Raw genomic sequence first — 15,128 nt, 5'->3', positions numbered from 1 at the left:
AAGCTTGTCTTCTTGCCGTGCGGCGTGCCACAGCTGCTGTAACTCCTCATCTTCAAATATCCTGATCTCTTTTCCGAAGTTGATTTCCTGGGCACCTCGGTGTTGGTAGACAATGTCGATATTGGGACCTTCTAAGGTGATCATTTTGGAATAGCCTCATAATGCGTCCCTTTAGTCGTTCATCGGAGTAGTTGGCCGGCATATCCTGGTCCCGTCGAGAGTGCGTCAGGCAATCCGCCCTTGCGGCCCGGCCTCCATTCGAGCTCGAATTGGAACCTGGACAGGAACTCCGACCACCGCACTTGTCTCTCTGTCAACCTCCTTTCCGAGTAGAAGTACCTCAGGTTCTTGTGGTCCGTTAGGATCTTGAAGTGCTCTACTGCCCGTAGCTCTGGTTCCCACTGCTCCAAACATCTGAGAATGGCGAGTAGCTCCTTGTCATGGATAGCGTAGTTCGCTTCGGCTGCCGAATGTTTCTTCGAGAAGTATGCGACAGGTCGTACCAGTCCATCCTTATCATCTCTCTGCAAGAGCACGCCTCCCGACGCGAATCCTGAAGCGTCTGCTTCCACGATAGTCTCCTTTCTGGATGGAAGTGTGCAAGGATCAGCCGTGATCAACAAGTCCTTGAGCTTCGAAGGCTTCTTCGCACAATTCATCCCAACGGAATGGCACGTCCTTCTTCGTTAGCCGCGTTAGCGGCTCCGCTATCACCGAGAACTCTGGCATAAACATCCTGTAGAAGTTCGCGAATCCAATAAAACTCCTCACGGACTTAACATTCGTCGGGGTTGCCCATTCCTTCACAGCCTCAACCTTCTCAGGGTCGACTCGGATCCCACACTCCGCCTCGATGATAAACCCAAGGTATTTCACAGCCTTGACTTCGAATTCACTCTTGTTGATATCCAGTTGCAGCCCGGCGTCCATCAGTCGTTGGAGGACCTTGCCGACCTTGTCGCGGTGGTCTTGCAGGCTTCCAGAGGAGAAGATCAGGACATCGTCGATATATGCTGACACAAAATCGTCTAGGTAATCCTGGAGCGCGCTGTTAATGTACCGCTGAAAGGCTGCTGGTGCGCCTGTCAGGCCGAATGGAACTACCAGCCATTCGAAGGATCCATAGCGCGTTCTGAAAGTTGTCTTTTCCTCGTCGCCGGGGGCGACCCTGATCTTATGGAACGCTGCTATAACATCTACCTTGGTGAACCACCTTGCCTTGGCTATCGTTCGCAAGGTCTCGCTCAGTAAGGGCAAGGGATAGCGGTCCCTCTTCGTTATATGGTTCAAACCTCTGTAATCCACGCAGAAGCGGATGCCTCCGCCGGGCTTCTTCACCATAAGGACTGGTGCCGCGGCTGGCGAGCTGCTGACTCTAATAAATCCCTTGTCGAGTAGTTCTGTGAGAGTCTTCCGTAGTACCAATAGCTCCTCGCGGGACATGCTGTAAAGCGGTCCCCAGGGTAGGGGCTTCTCGGCCATGCTCGTCTTTCAGCACTTCGATCTTCAGGTCCACACCTGGCCGATGAGGGGCAGCTGGTCGGCCAGTTGCTGAGAGAAAGCTCGAGACCACTTGTGGTACTGTGGTGGCAGCTTCTCCATTACGTCAGTCTTCGGTTTCGGTCTTAGGCCTTGTCAATATCCGCCATCGTGACCGAGTGAACTCCAATGCCGCCTTTGCGTTTGTCACGGCGTGCTTCTGCTAAAAGGTTGCGGCCATGACATTAGAGACATCTAGCTGTGGAGGCTGGTAACGTCGTCGGTCTCGTACTTGAACTCCATTGGACCCGATCTCGAGATATCCTTCCTTCGCATGGATGTGAACATCCTGGTCTTCCATCCATCGTTTACCCAGGATCATATCCCAGTTCAGATCGTCGATGACGTACATGAAAACACGATGCTGCTGATGTCCATCGAGGTCGATCGACACATACGTGATCTTGTCGATTTTGACCTCCTTGCCGTCTCCCGCTGCATTCTCCAAGATGCGCGGCTGGACGCGTATATGTGGCAACTGGAGAGAGTGAAATGTGCGCTTGCTAACCGCGCCGTAGCAGAGGCAGCCATAGTCGACAAGAGATGGCACGAAGTCTGTGCCGTTCACCCTGACGTCTGCTATGAACGGTTCTCCGTCCATTTTGCTTTTCCGCTCACATCCCATTCTCTCACAGCCGCCGCGTGTCCCTAGTCTGAATCTTCATCGTTATGAGAAGAAGTATCGTCTTCGGCGACCTCGGCTTTAGTGACCGCTGGTCGTGACGGGGTCACGGCATTGACCTGAGTGCGTCGGGTCGTGTTTGCGGGTCGGATAGGCGCAGCCAATGGACAGCGCTCGATTCTGCAGTTGTCTCTTCCACAACGGAGGCAACGCCCTTCACGGTAACGGGCGTCCATCTCGGCCTGGTCGACCCACTTGGCACGCTTGCCCAACAGCGCTTGGTCTTCTGGTCGCTTGGATTGGTAACCATATGTGTTCTTATCACTGCGGGTGCGCGCAGCGTTCACTTTCGCGGATGCTTGTAGAGTTGGTTCCCATTCCATCATATCCTCTCGTCTAACTTCGGTTTTCTGGCCAGGCTGTTTCTGGGCAGCCTGGCCTCCATGATTCTGGTGGTTGTCATAGTTGTCCGAACTCTTTGTGTTGCCTCGAGGCCTTTTCCACTGACCCAACAATTCCATCTGGCTGCTCAGCGAATCGCACCTCCTCGCCAGCCCAACATAGCTGCTGATGGCAGAGGGGTCAGAGCCTATGAGGGCTGCTTTCATTTTATCGTTTAGTGCCTCCTGGAGGTAGGAAATCTTGCTGTCATCTGGCCAATACTCGGCGTTGGCATTGGCGATCTCCCTCTCAAAGCGGGGGTAAAAGGACGTGAACGGTTCATTCTCTCCTTGCTTAATCGAATGCAGGTTGCGTGTAGCTCTCTGCTTGCGATCCCTCTCCCCGTACAGCAATTCGAGGCGGTTGAGTAGTTCAGCAACATTGAACGTTTTCTTCTCGGTTTGCATCTCCACAAATGTGGTCACGTTGTCTTTAGCCTTGCCTTCTAGGCTCATGAAGATGTACATAAAGTGGCCTTCTGCATCTCCAAGGGCTTCTTTGTCGACTCGTAGCTTTCCTTCGGTTTCTAGTTTCCAGCTTCGCCACTGGGCCTTGTCGCCGCCGAATTTCGGTATGTCTCGTAATTTGGGGCGCTTGGTTGGGTGAGGGTTGTGAGTGGCGACCACACGAGTGTCCTCAATGGGGACAGCCGGGGTGACAGATGGCGTTGGCTCTAGGAGTTCAGACGAACGGGCTTGCTGGTGTTGTTGGAGTTCCAGGGCAATAAAACGTTCTTCAAACTGGGTGTTTCTTCGGGAACTCTCTTCTCTCAGACTTCGTATCTCGGCAACCAGGGCGCTGAGGACGTCCGGCTGCATGTTGTTGTTATCTTCGGCCATCGCGACTTCGCTGAACGCCAATAGTTCGACGGGACTCAGTTTGGTGTCTTCAGTGTCTTCGGTGTCTTCGGTGTCTTCAGTGTCTTCGGTGTCTTCAGTGTCTTCAATGTCTTCAGTGATCTTGATAGTATGTGAAAGGCCTCTAGTGAGTTGATACAACTAACTAGTCCCTATGCTGTTTACTATCAAGATAGAGAAGAAAGAAAGAAAGAAAGAGAATCTACTACATGAGAGCACAATAGCATTTTATAGCTTCGAGCCAATGGAAGGTTCTAGAAGCTAGGCGGCGCAGCCGCCGTTAAAGCGGCTTGCCCGTTACACAAACGCTCTGCTGGAGGCTAAGGTTGGCGAATCTAAGGATGGGGTGAGGGCGAAGGCATTACTGCTCCATTGTGCGGCCAGCTACCTATACTTGGAGGGCAAATGGATCGACGTGGAGAAGCCTAACGTGGAGGCTGTTGAGACTTGGAAGCGGTGCTTGGCGAGGAACATGCCTTTACGCTAACCAGCATGGCGAACCTGGCGTTGACGCACCGGAAACAGGGACGGTGGAAGGAGGCCGAGAAGCTAGAAGTGCAGGTGATGGAGACTCGCCAGAGGGTGCTGGGCGAGGAACACTCGTGAGTCGTGACTCCTCCACCCTGCTCCTCCACGCTGACTAGCATGAAGTTCCATGAACAATCCCGCCTTCGCTTGGGAGAGCCAAGGCCGTCACGCTGAGGCTGTAGGCTTGGAGGAGCGTTGCCCTCAGCTTCAGCGAAGATCACTTGGTCCAGTACACAAATATGTGTCTGTTGGAAAACCACTATGGCGTGCAGCCAAAAGAGAAGTGTACGCTCCGCAAGTGTACTGCAAGTGGATCCCTATAGCTCATGGAGGCGCTGGTAATTAGCAGCTGCCAGTCATCCAGTCTCTATTTCGGTGGCGCGCGCACCTGAGCTCCTATTGGTCAAATGGCTTCACAACGCCAGGCATAACGCTGATGATGATGTATGTACGTATATTGTGCAAAAAAACATGTCGAAAAAGAGAAGGAAGTAAAACGAGTCAAGGAAGCGTCGAGCCGTCAGTTGGACAAGCGCATCAAAGGTTGCACTCACGCACGCCAGCCGTCCTCGGAGCAGGGATCTGCAGCAGCTTCAGCACCCGTCAGGCGAATCTTTGCAAATTGCAACCCAAGTCCTTTCTCATCAGCGCTGGCGTGCTCATCGTCGTCTCGGCGGCGACTTATACCGGCTCTGGCCCGCGCGACCCCGGCCGTCATGGCCCTGCAGACGCGCGTCGTCGCCGTGCGAGGGCGCGACGACGCCGAGCCGCTGGGCCACTTTGGCCACGCCGAGGGCCTCGCGAGGCTCGATGAGTGGCGCATCTCGCCCAAGGCCCGCGACTCGGCGCTGGAGCCGGCCGCCAGGCTGCTGCGCACCAGCGAGATCCCCGTCGCCTTCCCCACCGAGACCGTCTACGGCCTCGGCGCCGATGCAACTCGCAGCGCCTCGGTCAGGGGCATCTTCTCGGCCAAGGGCCGGCCCTCGGACAACCCCCTCATCGTCCACGTGTGCGACCTCGACATGCTCCGCCGCCTACTCGGCGAGAGGGAGATCCCTGCTCGCTACGAGCCCTTGATCGAGCGCTTCTGGCCCGGTCCCTTGACCATACTCTTGCCCCTGCCGGACCCTTCGCCCCTCGCCCCCGAGGTCACGGCCGGCCTCGCCACCTTTGGCGTCCGCATGCCCTCGTCGCCCCTGGCCCTGACCCTCGTCAAGCTGGCCGGCGCGCCCCTCGCCGCCCCGTCAGCCAACGCGTCCACCAAGCCGTCGCCGACGACGGCCCAGCACGTCAGGGACGACCTGGACGGCCGCATCGAGCTCATCCTCGACGGCGGGCCCTGCCAGGTCGGCGTCGAGAGCACTGTTGTAGACGGCCTGTGCGACCCGCCCGCCGTCCTGCGGCCCGGCGGCATCGGCATCGAGGAGCTGCGCGCATGCCCCGGCTGGGCATCCGTCGTCAGGGCCTACAAGGATTGGAGCGAGGAGGGCAAGGCTGCCCCGCGCGCCCCCGGCATGAAGTACAAGCACTATAGTCCCAGGGCTAGGGTGGTCCTTTACGAGGCCTCAAATCGCAGCGCGGCCAGCGGCCCTCTGCCGTCCGATGTCCAGGCTGCGCTGGCCACCATCTCCAACGGAGACTCGTCCCATGCCGTCTCGAGGACCATCGGCATTATCCGCACAAAGCGGTGGAAGCTCGGGGCCGGTCTCGACCTCGGCATCTTGCGGCCTGCTCCTGCGTCGTGCGAGATCGGTGGGGAGGCCGACCAGCAGCAATCCGACTCGCCGTACCAAGTCTTCGTCACTGACCTCGAGACTGAGAGCGGGACGCCCGTCGGCCAAGTCTACGACCTCGGCTTAGGGACGGACACGAGGGGGATAGCGCAAGGACTATTTGCGGCCTTGAGAGAGCTCGACCGGCGGGGGACAGACACAATATTTGTAGACGGTATAGAGGGCGAGCTCGACGTGGCTGCCGCCGTCATGAATCGCCTTCGCAAGGCAGCCTCGGAGATTAGAGCATGAATGGCCCATGCATAGATCTTTTATACCCCTTTTATAGAGAACCCCCCATTCAACCCGTCCTCATGATATTCATTCACGCAAAGGCGCCCATCACGTGATGAAGAAAATGTTTCCCATGCCACACTATAGGCCCTGCCGTAACCAATCTGCGAGTTTCGACTTTCCTAGCTGTGCCAGATTGTTGACGCCCTGTTCGCTGAGGTCGATGCGGCCCATGGGCGCATCTTGTGTTGGCGCTCTGCTGACTCGCTGGACAATGATGGTGGGGTCTGTCTCGAGGACGATGCCATCGTCGACGATTTCGTCAATTGCGAGGGTGACGAGGTCGTAGTTTTCGACAATTGTTCTCTTGTCCACGGATTGCCTGGGGTTGGCGTTAGTCTTGCCGCTGCGAATACCAAGCAAGGGGGGGGGGGGCAGAGCCATCTTCTTACTTGAAGAGGAGATGCAGCGAGTCGCGCAGGGCAAGGACCGTGTTGTATAGCAGAATCTCGTTCTCCTCGAGGCTACCGACGACATAGAGCATGACGTCCGACTCCAGCTTGTACAGCACGATGCGGTTGTCGTAGAGGATGATGTCGCCCGTCTGCTTGGCCGTCTTATCAATCAGGCCCTTCTCGAAAGCCTTTTGAGCCTTGACGTCAGGGTAAGGATTCGTCGATGTGCTTGCGCCGCCTGCAGAGGCCGTCGTCAGTCGCCCACGGCGCAGCAAGATGGGATTGGGGGTCGATTCGCACCGGTCCCTGCGCTGTGTGGCGGAGAGTAGTACTTGGCAAAGATGCGCGAGCCATCCTCGGTGCTGAGAACGAGGACAGCTTGGACGGAGAAGAGGGTCATTCCGGGAGACATGGCTGCGGCGGGGGGTAGTCTCTCGACTACGGTGTTGCGAATGGCCTCGTCGGCGTTGAGCTGGCCTCGCTATACAGGCCAGGTACGGTACTCCGTACATGCAGCCGGACCCACTTTGATGGCCAGCTTCGGCATATTGTTTAACCGCTCCGGCCCTGGACGCGAGCGCACAGACCAGTCGCGCTTTAAGAAGTCGCGTCCGACAAACCACTGTACGCGTCTCGTGCGTCAAGGCTAATCTAACCAACTGCCATCACCCGCTCGCTGCCTCTCGTTTTTCTCCGCCTCCCTCCAGCTCGCCCACCTGCACCGTCCTCAACAAGAGACGCCCTCATCATCCTCTCGAGTCGGACCATGTCGTCGCCGTCGAATCGTCGGCAGCGAGACTCGCAGTCGACGACTCCACGTCGCCGCTCGACGCGCCAATCCTCGCAACTCGCCTCGAGCCCCCTCTTCTTCCAGTCGTCGCCTGCCCAAGGGAGCGGGCAGCACAATGGTGCCGACAGGGACGTCTCGTCGCCTTTGAGGCAGATGTTGGACAGCCAAAGCACCCATGCGCCTGGCGCTGCTCCCAGCTCGCCCTTGCGGCAGATGACAGACTCGCAGACCCCTCGAGGCGATGATGACGAGGCTCAGCGAACCCCGAGAGCCAGCGGCCTCCTTGCTGGAGGTAAGCGCAGCAGGAGCAAACACGTTCTTGTGTGTACCAAATGCTGACGGATGCAGAGTCGTCGCCCATTCGATATGAGCCCAGTTCTAGCCCCGGCCGCTCGTTGAGGCAGCAGTCGGAGCTGCGCAGCGAGAGTAGCGGCCTCTTCGTCGGATCCCAACGGGGCACCTCTGCAGCGTACAGGCGCGGAGACATCAACTCGGACTCGGCTAGGACGCCGCGTGCGCCCCGTCGCGTCATCCTCGACGATGCAGGCCATGTGGTGCGCGAGGGTCAGACTCCCGGGTCAGACGCCGGGTCCTTTACCAACCGTGACCCCAACACCTCAGAGGCCGATGCTCTCGGCGGCCATGGTCAAAGTCTCATTTGGGGCACCACCGTGTCTATTGACGACACGTTCGCCTCCTTCAAGGACTTCTTGCGCAACTTCACCACAAAGTACCGCATGTATCGCGATGGCATGTCGGATGACCAAGTCGCCGCCGATCCCGATGCCGAGTCCAAGCCGTACCGGGAGGCTCTGGAGAACATGATGCTCCTGGGCACCACGAGACTCTTCCTCGACATCTCCGACCTCAACTTGTACCCGCCCACGCGCAAGCTCTGGCACCAGATCCAGGCCTATCCCCAGGAAATCGTCCCTGTCATGGACCAGTCGGTTCATGACTTGATGGTGGAGCTCGCCCGCGCCGACGGCCTCCGAAACCGTCCGTCGCAGAGCAGCGCCGGAAATCAGGATACACAGCAGGGCACGCAGAGCTCTGAGCCTGCCTTTCCTAGCTCCGACAGGCCCGAGGATCCCGCGACTCCTCGACCGCCGCAAGACCAGCAGCCCTCGTTGGAGGATCAGGTTGCCTCTTCCATCTACGTCGTGCGCCCATTCGGCCTCGATCGCTCCATCAACTTGAGAGATCTAAATCCGTCGGGTAAGTAGCCTGCTCAGTGCACGATATAGCGCTCGCCCTAACGCATAATTCAGATATGGATCGCCTCATCTGCATCAAAGGCCTCGTCATCCGCGCCACACCCGTCATCCCCGACATGAAGGATGCCTTCTTCCGCTGCAACGTCTGCAACCACTCGGTCAACGTTGGCCTCGACCGGGGCAAGATCCGGGAGCCGACGGAGTGCCCCCGCCAGATTTGCGGATCAAAGAACTCGATGCAGATTGTCCACAACAGATGCTCGTTTGAAGACAAGCAGGTCATCAAGCTCCAGGAAACCCCCGACGCCGTGCCCGCCGGCCAAACGCCTCACTCCGTCTCCGTCTGCGTCTACAACGAGCTGGTCGACTTTTGCAAGGCCGGCGACCGCGTCGAGCTGACGGGCATCTTTCGAGTCAGTCCTGTGCGCGTGAACCCTCGACTGCGAGCGGTCAAGAGCGTCTTCAAGACATATGTCGACGTCTTGCACGTGCAAAAGGTCGACAGGAAGCGTATGGGGGCCGATCCCTCGACCCTCGGCGTCACGGGCGAAGAAGATGCCGCGCAGGACGGCAACGAGCTCGAGGAGACGCGCGCTGTCAGCCCGGAGGAAGAGGCAAAGATCCGCGAGACGGCAGCTCGAGACGACCTGTACGACCTGCTTGCGCGTTCTTTGGCACCCTCAATCTACGAAATGGACGACGTCAAGAAGGGCATCCTCCTGCAGCTCTTTGGCGGCGCCAACAAGACGTTTGAGAAGGGTGGCAGCCCCAAGTACAGAGGCGACATCAACATCCTGCTCTGCGGCGATCCGTCGACGTCCAAGTCGCAGCTGCTGTCCTACGTCCACAAGATTGCGCCGCGCGGCATCTACACCAGCGGCAAAGGGTCCTCGGCCGTCGGTCTCACGGCGTACGTGACGCGCGACCCCGAGACGCGGCAGCTGGTGCTCGAGTCGGGCGCGTTGGTGCTGTCGGATGGCGGCGTGTGTTGCATTGACGAGTTTGACAAGATGTCCGAGGCGACGCGCTCGGTGCTGCACGAAGTCATGGAGCAGCAGACCGTGTCGGTCGCCAAGGCCGGCATCATCACCACACTCAACGCACGAAGCAGCATCCTGGCCTCGGCCAACCCCATCGGCAGTCGATACAACCCAGACCTCTCGGTCCCCCAGAACATTGACCTTCCCCCCACCCTGCTCTCCCGATTCGACCTCGTCTACCTCATCCTCGACCGAGTCGACGAGAAGACGGACAAGCGCCTCGCCAAGCACCTCTTGTCCCTCTACCTCGAGGACAAGCCGCATTCGGCCCCATCCGACAATGATATCCTCCCCGTCGAGTTCCTCACGTCGTACATCTCTTTTGCCCGGGCCCACATCCACCCGACCATCTCGGCCGAGGCCGCTCAGGAGCTCGTCGAATGCTACATTGCCATGCGCGCGCTGGGTCAGGACGTGCGCGCGGCGGAGAAGCGCATCACAGCCACGACGCGACAGCTGGAGAGCATGATTCGCCTCGCCGAGGCGCACGCCAAGATGCGCCTGTCGGAGACGGTGACGAGGGACGACGTGCGCGAGGCCGACCGCCTGATCCAGACGGCGCTCAAGACGGCCGCAACCGACGCCCAGGGCAGGATCGACATGAGCCTGCTGACCGAGGGCACCAGCGCCGCGGACCGCAAGCGGCGCAGCGAGCTCAAAGACGCGCTCTTGCGGCTGCTCGACGACATGACGGCGGGCGGCAGCGCCGTGCGCTGGGGCGACGTGGCCAAGCGCCTAGGCGAGGGCGCCAGCGTGCCCGTCGAGACGGCCGAGTTCAACGAGGTGATGCGCGCGCTCGAGACGGAGAATGCCATCATGATTACGGGCGAGGGGGCGAGGAGGAGCGTGAGGAGGGTGACGGCCGTTGCTTAAGCCGGGGGGGGCGGTCTAGGCCTTGGGTGCTTGGCAGTGTAAAGGGCATCGCGGCGGTGGGCTCGGCGGATATCTAGATACCTTTACAGGTGTTGGCGTCTTGTTTCTTGTCCGTAGTGTCGATATGATGGTTGTAGAAGAAAAGGAAGGAGAGTTGTTACAAGTTTGACGCAGACCGGCTCCCCGAGTCAGCGAGACGTCTCTAGCGTCACGGCGATGGAAGTGAGGCCTTGGGCATTGCCTGGTCTGCCGCTATTCAATTAACTCGGTCGATGCCTCTACACATCAAATCTCGAGTGCTCAACCGCTACAGCGACGCCTCCCCCCATCCCTTTTCTTCTTGTCCTGTCCGTCCATTTGGGCTCGCCCAGGCGTCGCGACGAGGCCATCTCCGCCACCGCACCCAATCCAAGCAACATTATCATCACGACCACCGTAAAAGTATACAATCGTACAGAAAGAAACAGTAAAGCAGGACTCTCGCCCCCTCTCCCGCCTCCGGCCTCACCAGAACCCCCTATCGCGGCCCTCGGAGGCAAAGTTGAGCACAACGGCGACCAGCAGGGCGGTGCAGAGGGCGCTCGGCCCCCACTTGTCGTAGTACCGGGCGGCCCTGCGCTCGCGGATCGACCAGCTGCGGTAGAGGTAGATGCCGACCGAGTAGCACAGGCTCAGCACGGCGAGCAGGGTGAAGATGCCGGCCGTCCACAGCGACAGCGGCGTCGCGCGGGAGCCAAAGTTGAGCAGCGTCACGGCAATGGCGCCGACGTAGATGGAGTACTCGAGCTGTTGCGTGACAAAGGTGACCGTCAGCGCTGTATGCAAGTAAACCTGTTCGGTCCTCTCTTCTCCCCAAACTTACCCATCCTAAAAAGGTCCTTTCGGCCGCAAAGTAGACCTTGGGCTCGACACGGACCGGCACATAGATCTTCTTGCCCTTGGGTGCCTTGATCTTCTTTTGCAGCACGGGCCCCGACCCAAACAGCATCTGCTGCCGCTGGCTGCGATCCATTGTCGTGCTACGAGCAGCGGGCACCAGGTGCTTGGCGACGCCGAGGGCGACTTGGCCGAGGGCGTGCGCCTTGGTCGAGATGAGAGTCGAGTAGTAGTGCCACCCGCCGATTCTCCTGGCCTCCTCCAACGCATAGTTTTCGTCGTACTCCTCGTCCGAATCGTAGATGGGAAAGTCATCGTTGGGCGCGGGAGCGTCGGCGGTTTGGTCCTCGGCATCGGCCACTGAGCCGTGCAGCCCTTGTGCGCCCGGCTGTCGGTCCGACGGGCCTGGGCGGTTGGATCGCTCGTCCTCCTCGTCCGAGTCCAGGTCTTCCTCATCTTCCGAGGCCGCGATGCCGGGTCTGTGGATGCCAAAGTCGTGCGCGACGGGCTTTCGAATGTCCACGTCCATCTGCGGCATCCAAAAGGGGAGCAGGTTGATGCGATCGGGGAACAGGCAGGCCGTGCCGTGGATAAACTTGGAGAACTTGGGAACTGCCTCAACCAAGTGCGAGGAGATGAGCTGGCGAACCCACGCTGGAGGCTCCTGTCCCATCTGTGTCTGGAGCTTGACCTCGAGGACGGCGTAGGGGAAGCGCAAGACGTCTTCGGGTGGCAGCTGCGAGAAGGGGTAGTCGATGCCGATATCCATGCGTCGCCAGTTATCGCCACTGCGGGTGCGGCCATCCAGGTTGTCCTCGCGGACCATTGTCAGCTCGGTATCCAAAGAGATGCGAACCCGGGCATCTGCCGGGAGCTGGAAGGCGGTGCGGTTGTAGAAAGAGCGGCAGACGGGCTTGTAGCCCTTCTTGAGAACCGAGTACTGAATCTCAGAAGCAAGCCTCTGGTCCTCAGCAATAGCCTTTTCCGACTTCTTGCCCTCTCTCCGCGCCTTTTCGAAGATTGCCGCCGGGAGCAGCTCGCCTCTCATGTACGCATTAACGTTCTTTTCCTTAATGGCGAAGCGAGCCTTGACCGACTTTTCGCCCGTCCAGTCCTCGCGATGCGTCTTGCGCTCGACGAAAATGGTCTCGTTTTGCATGCCGCCGTACCAGCGCAGCCGGATGGCCTCGGCACCCTCCGTCTTCTTCAGGCGGCCCTCGTACAGTTCCCACGTGTCGGGGTTGTCGTAGTAGATGGACGTGATTGCCGAGTCCTGCTGCTCGAATTCTTTGCTGGCGTTGAAGACGAGGACGGGCAGGTGCTTGAGGATGATGAGCTTCAGCTCCGTCACATTGTCGGGATGCACCCAGTACTTGGTCGTTTGCCGGACAAAGCTGGCCTGGGATCCGCCGGCCGCGCTGTCGCCCTTGACGGGGTTGCCGCGGGTTCGCACGAGGTCGTACAGCTTGGACAGCTTGATAACGGACGCGTCGTAGTTTTCCTTGTAAAAGGGCTTGGCCTTGAGCCGAGTGTCGAATGCTGGTCGAAGGTGCCAGCCCGTCATTTTCTACGTCCAGTCAGTCCCCCTAAAATGTGCTGGCGGCAAATCCAGTCACAAATCACACATGTTAGGACATCAACTCACATCGTGCTTCTTGATAATCTTGTAAAAGCCCGTGTAGTTTAACTGCACAAACTTGGCGAGGTCGTGGACGTCGGCAATGATATCACTCAGGTCCTCCTCGAGCAGCTGAAACTCCTCCTCGCTGGGCCCTTCCTCGGTCAGGCCGCGTTCGTTGAGCCGGTTGACGACGTCGCGGACCTCGCGCTCGCTGACGGCGATGCGCCTGGAAATCTCCATGGCCTTGACCTGCTGTTTGGTGTGCACCTTTTCGAGCTCGTCCTCGAGCTTGCCCACGAAGCGCGTCTCATCCTCCTCGGTCCACTCCTTGCCGCCGGGGGCGCGGGCCTTGGGCGGCCCCGTGGCGTTCTTGAGCTCGGCCTTGAGCCCATTGTAGTCAATGTAGTACCATTGATACTCGCGGATGACGCTCGACCGGAGTTGCTCGCCAAACTTCATGGCCGCGACGTCGGGTCGGGCTGGTTGTTGCCCCGGTCGAACGATCGAGTTGCACAACAGCCGGGAAATCGCCAGAGGTAATGCCTTTGACTGGGCGGGAGCGGGATGGCGTGCGGTTCAAGGAGCAGCAGTGGCGACAGAGGGTAGAGCCGAGGTGAAGATGCCGCGACGTCGATGAGGGGGACGAGACGCTGTACGTACTGTACCCATTTACCGTAGACGCCTAAGATACAGGGCCGATTCCACTGAAGCCGGACGCAAGAGAGCCGCTGTACCTGGACGGGCGGGGGACCCCGCATTCAGCCCGTGGCGGGGTGGGCCCATGCTGGTCCAACTTTTTTTTTCGCCGGCAATTGACTTCTCGCCTGCCTACTGTAGGTGCGAAGCCTCCTGATTGAATACAGCTTGCCACAACTCGAAGCCCCGATCTCTCGTCGCAATCCGCCGTCTCCACGGCCATGGCGTCCGTCGACGATTCGATGCCCGCGCGCATCTCGCCCGACTGCCCGCAAGACACTCGCGACGTCCTCCACCACGCCTGGGCCCACGACGTCTCGGGCCTCAAGAAGCTCCTCGACGTGCGGGAGAGGGCCAGCGCTCAGGATCCCCAGACGGGCGAGACGCCCCTGCATGCCGCGATACGAGCGTGCGGACCCGCCAGCGATGCCGAGAGCGATGACGAGGGCGACGACTTGAGCGCCCAAGAGGCCAAAGAGGCACTTCAGGAGCTCTTTTTCTCTGGCGCCATCTGGAACGACGTCGACTGCAACAACGAGACGCCCGGCTGCGTTGCCTGGCGCCTAGGCCGCAACTCTCTCTATCGTCTGTGCGTCGACGCGGGCGTGCGTGCCGAGCTGCTCTTTGCGCTCATGGGCGGCTATGAGGAGCTCTCGTCGGGCTCCGAGGCCGGAGACGACGGGGCCGGAGATGACGCCGCGGAGCTTGATGGCACCGTTGAGAGACATGGCGAGACTGGTGGCTGCGAGGCCCGTTTCATTCCTCCCGATGCTGGAGAGAAGCCCATCACAAGCGACGAGTACCTCAAGTCCGACTTGACCTACGACGCGGACAAGCTTCTCGATTCAGACCTCAACGGCGTCATGATGGCGTGGGAGACGGACATTATGCGGCGCTCCGTCGCCGCCCTGGTTCCCGGTTCGCAGCCGGGCAAGCGCGTCCTCAACATCGGCTTCGGCATGGGCATCATCGACCGCATCTTCGCCGACCTGCAGCCCTCGCGCCACCACATCATCGAGGCCCACCCCTCGGTCCTCGAGCACGTCTCCAAGCCCGAGTCCCGCTTCGGCCCGGCCTGGGAGAAGAACGCGCCCCAGCCCGGCGCCTACCAAATATTTTCCGGCCGCTGGCAGGAAGTCGTGCCCCGGCTCATCGAGCAGGGGGAGACGTACGACGCAATCTACTTTGACACCTTTGGCGAAGACTACTCCCTGCTGAAGATGTTCTTCACCGAGTACATCCCCGCCCTCCTGGATCAGGATGGCCGCTTCTCCTTCTTCAATGGGCTCGGGGCCGACCGGCGCATCTGCTACGACGTCTACACAAAGGTGGTGGAGATGCATTGCGCGGATGCGGGCCTCGACGTCGAATGGGAAGAGAGCGACGTCGACATGGCCGGCCTCGGGGAGGAGGGCAAGGGGCAATGGGAAGGCGTGCGGCGGCGATACTGGACGCTGGACAGTGAGTCTCCCCAGTGCCAAGCGCACACGGTAGTCGTCACTCCTAACCTCCCTCGCAGAATATCGACTCCCGACATGCACCTTTATGGGGTGATTTCACATGATGC

The 15,128-nt window shown here is 59.5% G+C and overlaps 8 protein-coding genes across 8 annotated transcripts; 4 read left to right on the top strand and 4 right to left on the bottom strand.

The window, feature by feature from the left end:
- Positions 1–179: 179 nt before the first annotated feature.
- On the bottom strand, positions 180–2,140 carry HRG_05975 (reverse transcriptase (RNA-dependent DNA polymerase) domain-containing protein; the record flags this gene model as incomplete). Its single annotated transcript, XM_044864446.1, has 6 exons — positions 180–476; positions 537–641; positions 715–1,223; positions 1,293–1,470; positions 1,519–1,581; positions 1,772–2,140. 6 exons carry the CDS (start codon positions 2,138–2,140, stop codon positions 180–182), a joined length of 1,521 nt encoding a protein of 506 aa, XP_044720978.1.
- Positions 2,141–2,187: 47 nt separating this feature from the next.
- HRG_05974 (retrotransposon gag protein) lies at positions 2,188–3,441 on the bottom strand (the record flags this gene model as incomplete). The annotated part of the gene is made up of 1 exon (XM_044864445.1): positions 2,188–3,441. One exon carries the CDS (start codon positions 3,439–3,441, stop codon positions 2,188–2,190), a length of 1,254 nt encoding a protein of 417 aa, XP_044720977.1.
- Positions 3,442–3,951: 510 nt separating this feature from the next.
- HRG_05973 (tetratricopeptide repeat domain-containing protein) lies at positions 3,952–4,169 on the top strand (the record flags this gene model as incomplete). Its single annotated transcript, XM_044864444.1, has 2 exons — positions 3,952–4,061; positions 4,142–4,169. 2 exons carry the CDS (start codon positions 3,952–3,954, stop codon positions 4,167–4,169), a joined length of 138 nt encoding a protein of 45 aa, XP_044720976.1.
- Positions 4,170–5,009: 840 nt separating this feature from the next.
- HRG_05972 (telomere recombination domain-containing protein) lies at positions 5,010–6,011 on the top strand (the record flags this gene model as incomplete). The annotated part of the gene is made up of 1 exon (XM_044864443.1): positions 5,010–6,011. The coding sequence occupies one exon, from the start codon at positions 5,010–5,012 to the stop codon at positions 6,009–6,011; it is 1,002 nt and encodes a 333-aa protein (XP_044720975.1).
- Positions 6,012–6,134: 123 nt separating this feature from the next.
- Positions 6,135–6,860, bottom strand: HRG_05971 (clathrin adaptor complex small chain domain-containing protein; the record flags this gene model as incomplete). Its single annotated transcript, XM_044864442.1, has 3 exons — positions 6,135–6,375; positions 6,446–6,686; positions 6,749–6,860. The coding sequence occupies 3 exons, from the start codon at positions 6,858–6,860 to the stop codon at positions 6,135–6,137; spliced, it is 594 nt and encodes a 197-aa protein (XP_044720974.1).
- A 354-nt stretch (positions 6,861–7,214) lies between these two features.
- Positions 7,215–10,368, top strand: HRG_05970 (MCM2/3/5 family domain-containing protein; the record flags this gene model as incomplete). The annotated part of the gene is made up of 4 exons (XM_044864441.1): positions 7,215–7,375; positions 7,436–7,530; positions 7,587–8,456; positions 8,510–10,368. 4 exons carry the CDS (start codon positions 7,215–7,217, stop codon positions 10,366–10,368), a joined length of 2,985 nt encoding a protein of 994 aa, XP_044720973.1.
- Positions 10,369–10,872: 504 nt separating this feature from the next.
- Positions 10,873–13,324, bottom strand: HRG_05969 (VTC domain-containing protein; the record flags this gene model as incomplete). The annotated part of the gene is made up of 3 exons (XM_044864440.1): positions 10,873–11,154; positions 11,231–12,811; positions 12,890–13,324. 3 exons carry the CDS (start codon positions 13,322–13,324, stop codon positions 10,873–10,875), a joined length of 2,298 nt encoding a protein of 765 aa, XP_044720972.1.
- Positions 13,325–13,782: 458 nt separating this feature from the next.
- HRG_05968 (protein arginine N-methyltransferase 2) lies at positions 13,783–15,115 on the top strand (the record flags this gene model as incomplete). The annotated part of the gene is made up of 2 exons (XM_044864439.1): positions 13,783–15,022; positions 15,081–15,115. 2 exons carry the CDS (start codon positions 13,783–13,785, stop codon positions 15,113–15,115), a joined length of 1,275 nt encoding a protein of 424 aa, XP_044720971.1.
- Between the last annotated feature and the right edge of the window lie 13 nt (positions 15,116–15,128).

The sequence above is a fragment of the Hirsutella rhossiliensis genome (genome assembly GCF_020360975.1).
Source record: "Hirsutella rhossiliensis strain HR02 chromosome Unknown scaffold00005, whole genome shotgun sequence".
In the NCBI taxonomy this organism is placed as follows: domain Eukaryota; kingdom Fungi; phylum Ascomycota; class Sordariomycetes; order Hypocreales; family Ophiocordycipitaceae; genus Hirsutella; species Hirsutella rhossiliensis.
This window is presented reverse-complemented; position numbering and strand designations above follow the sequence as displayed.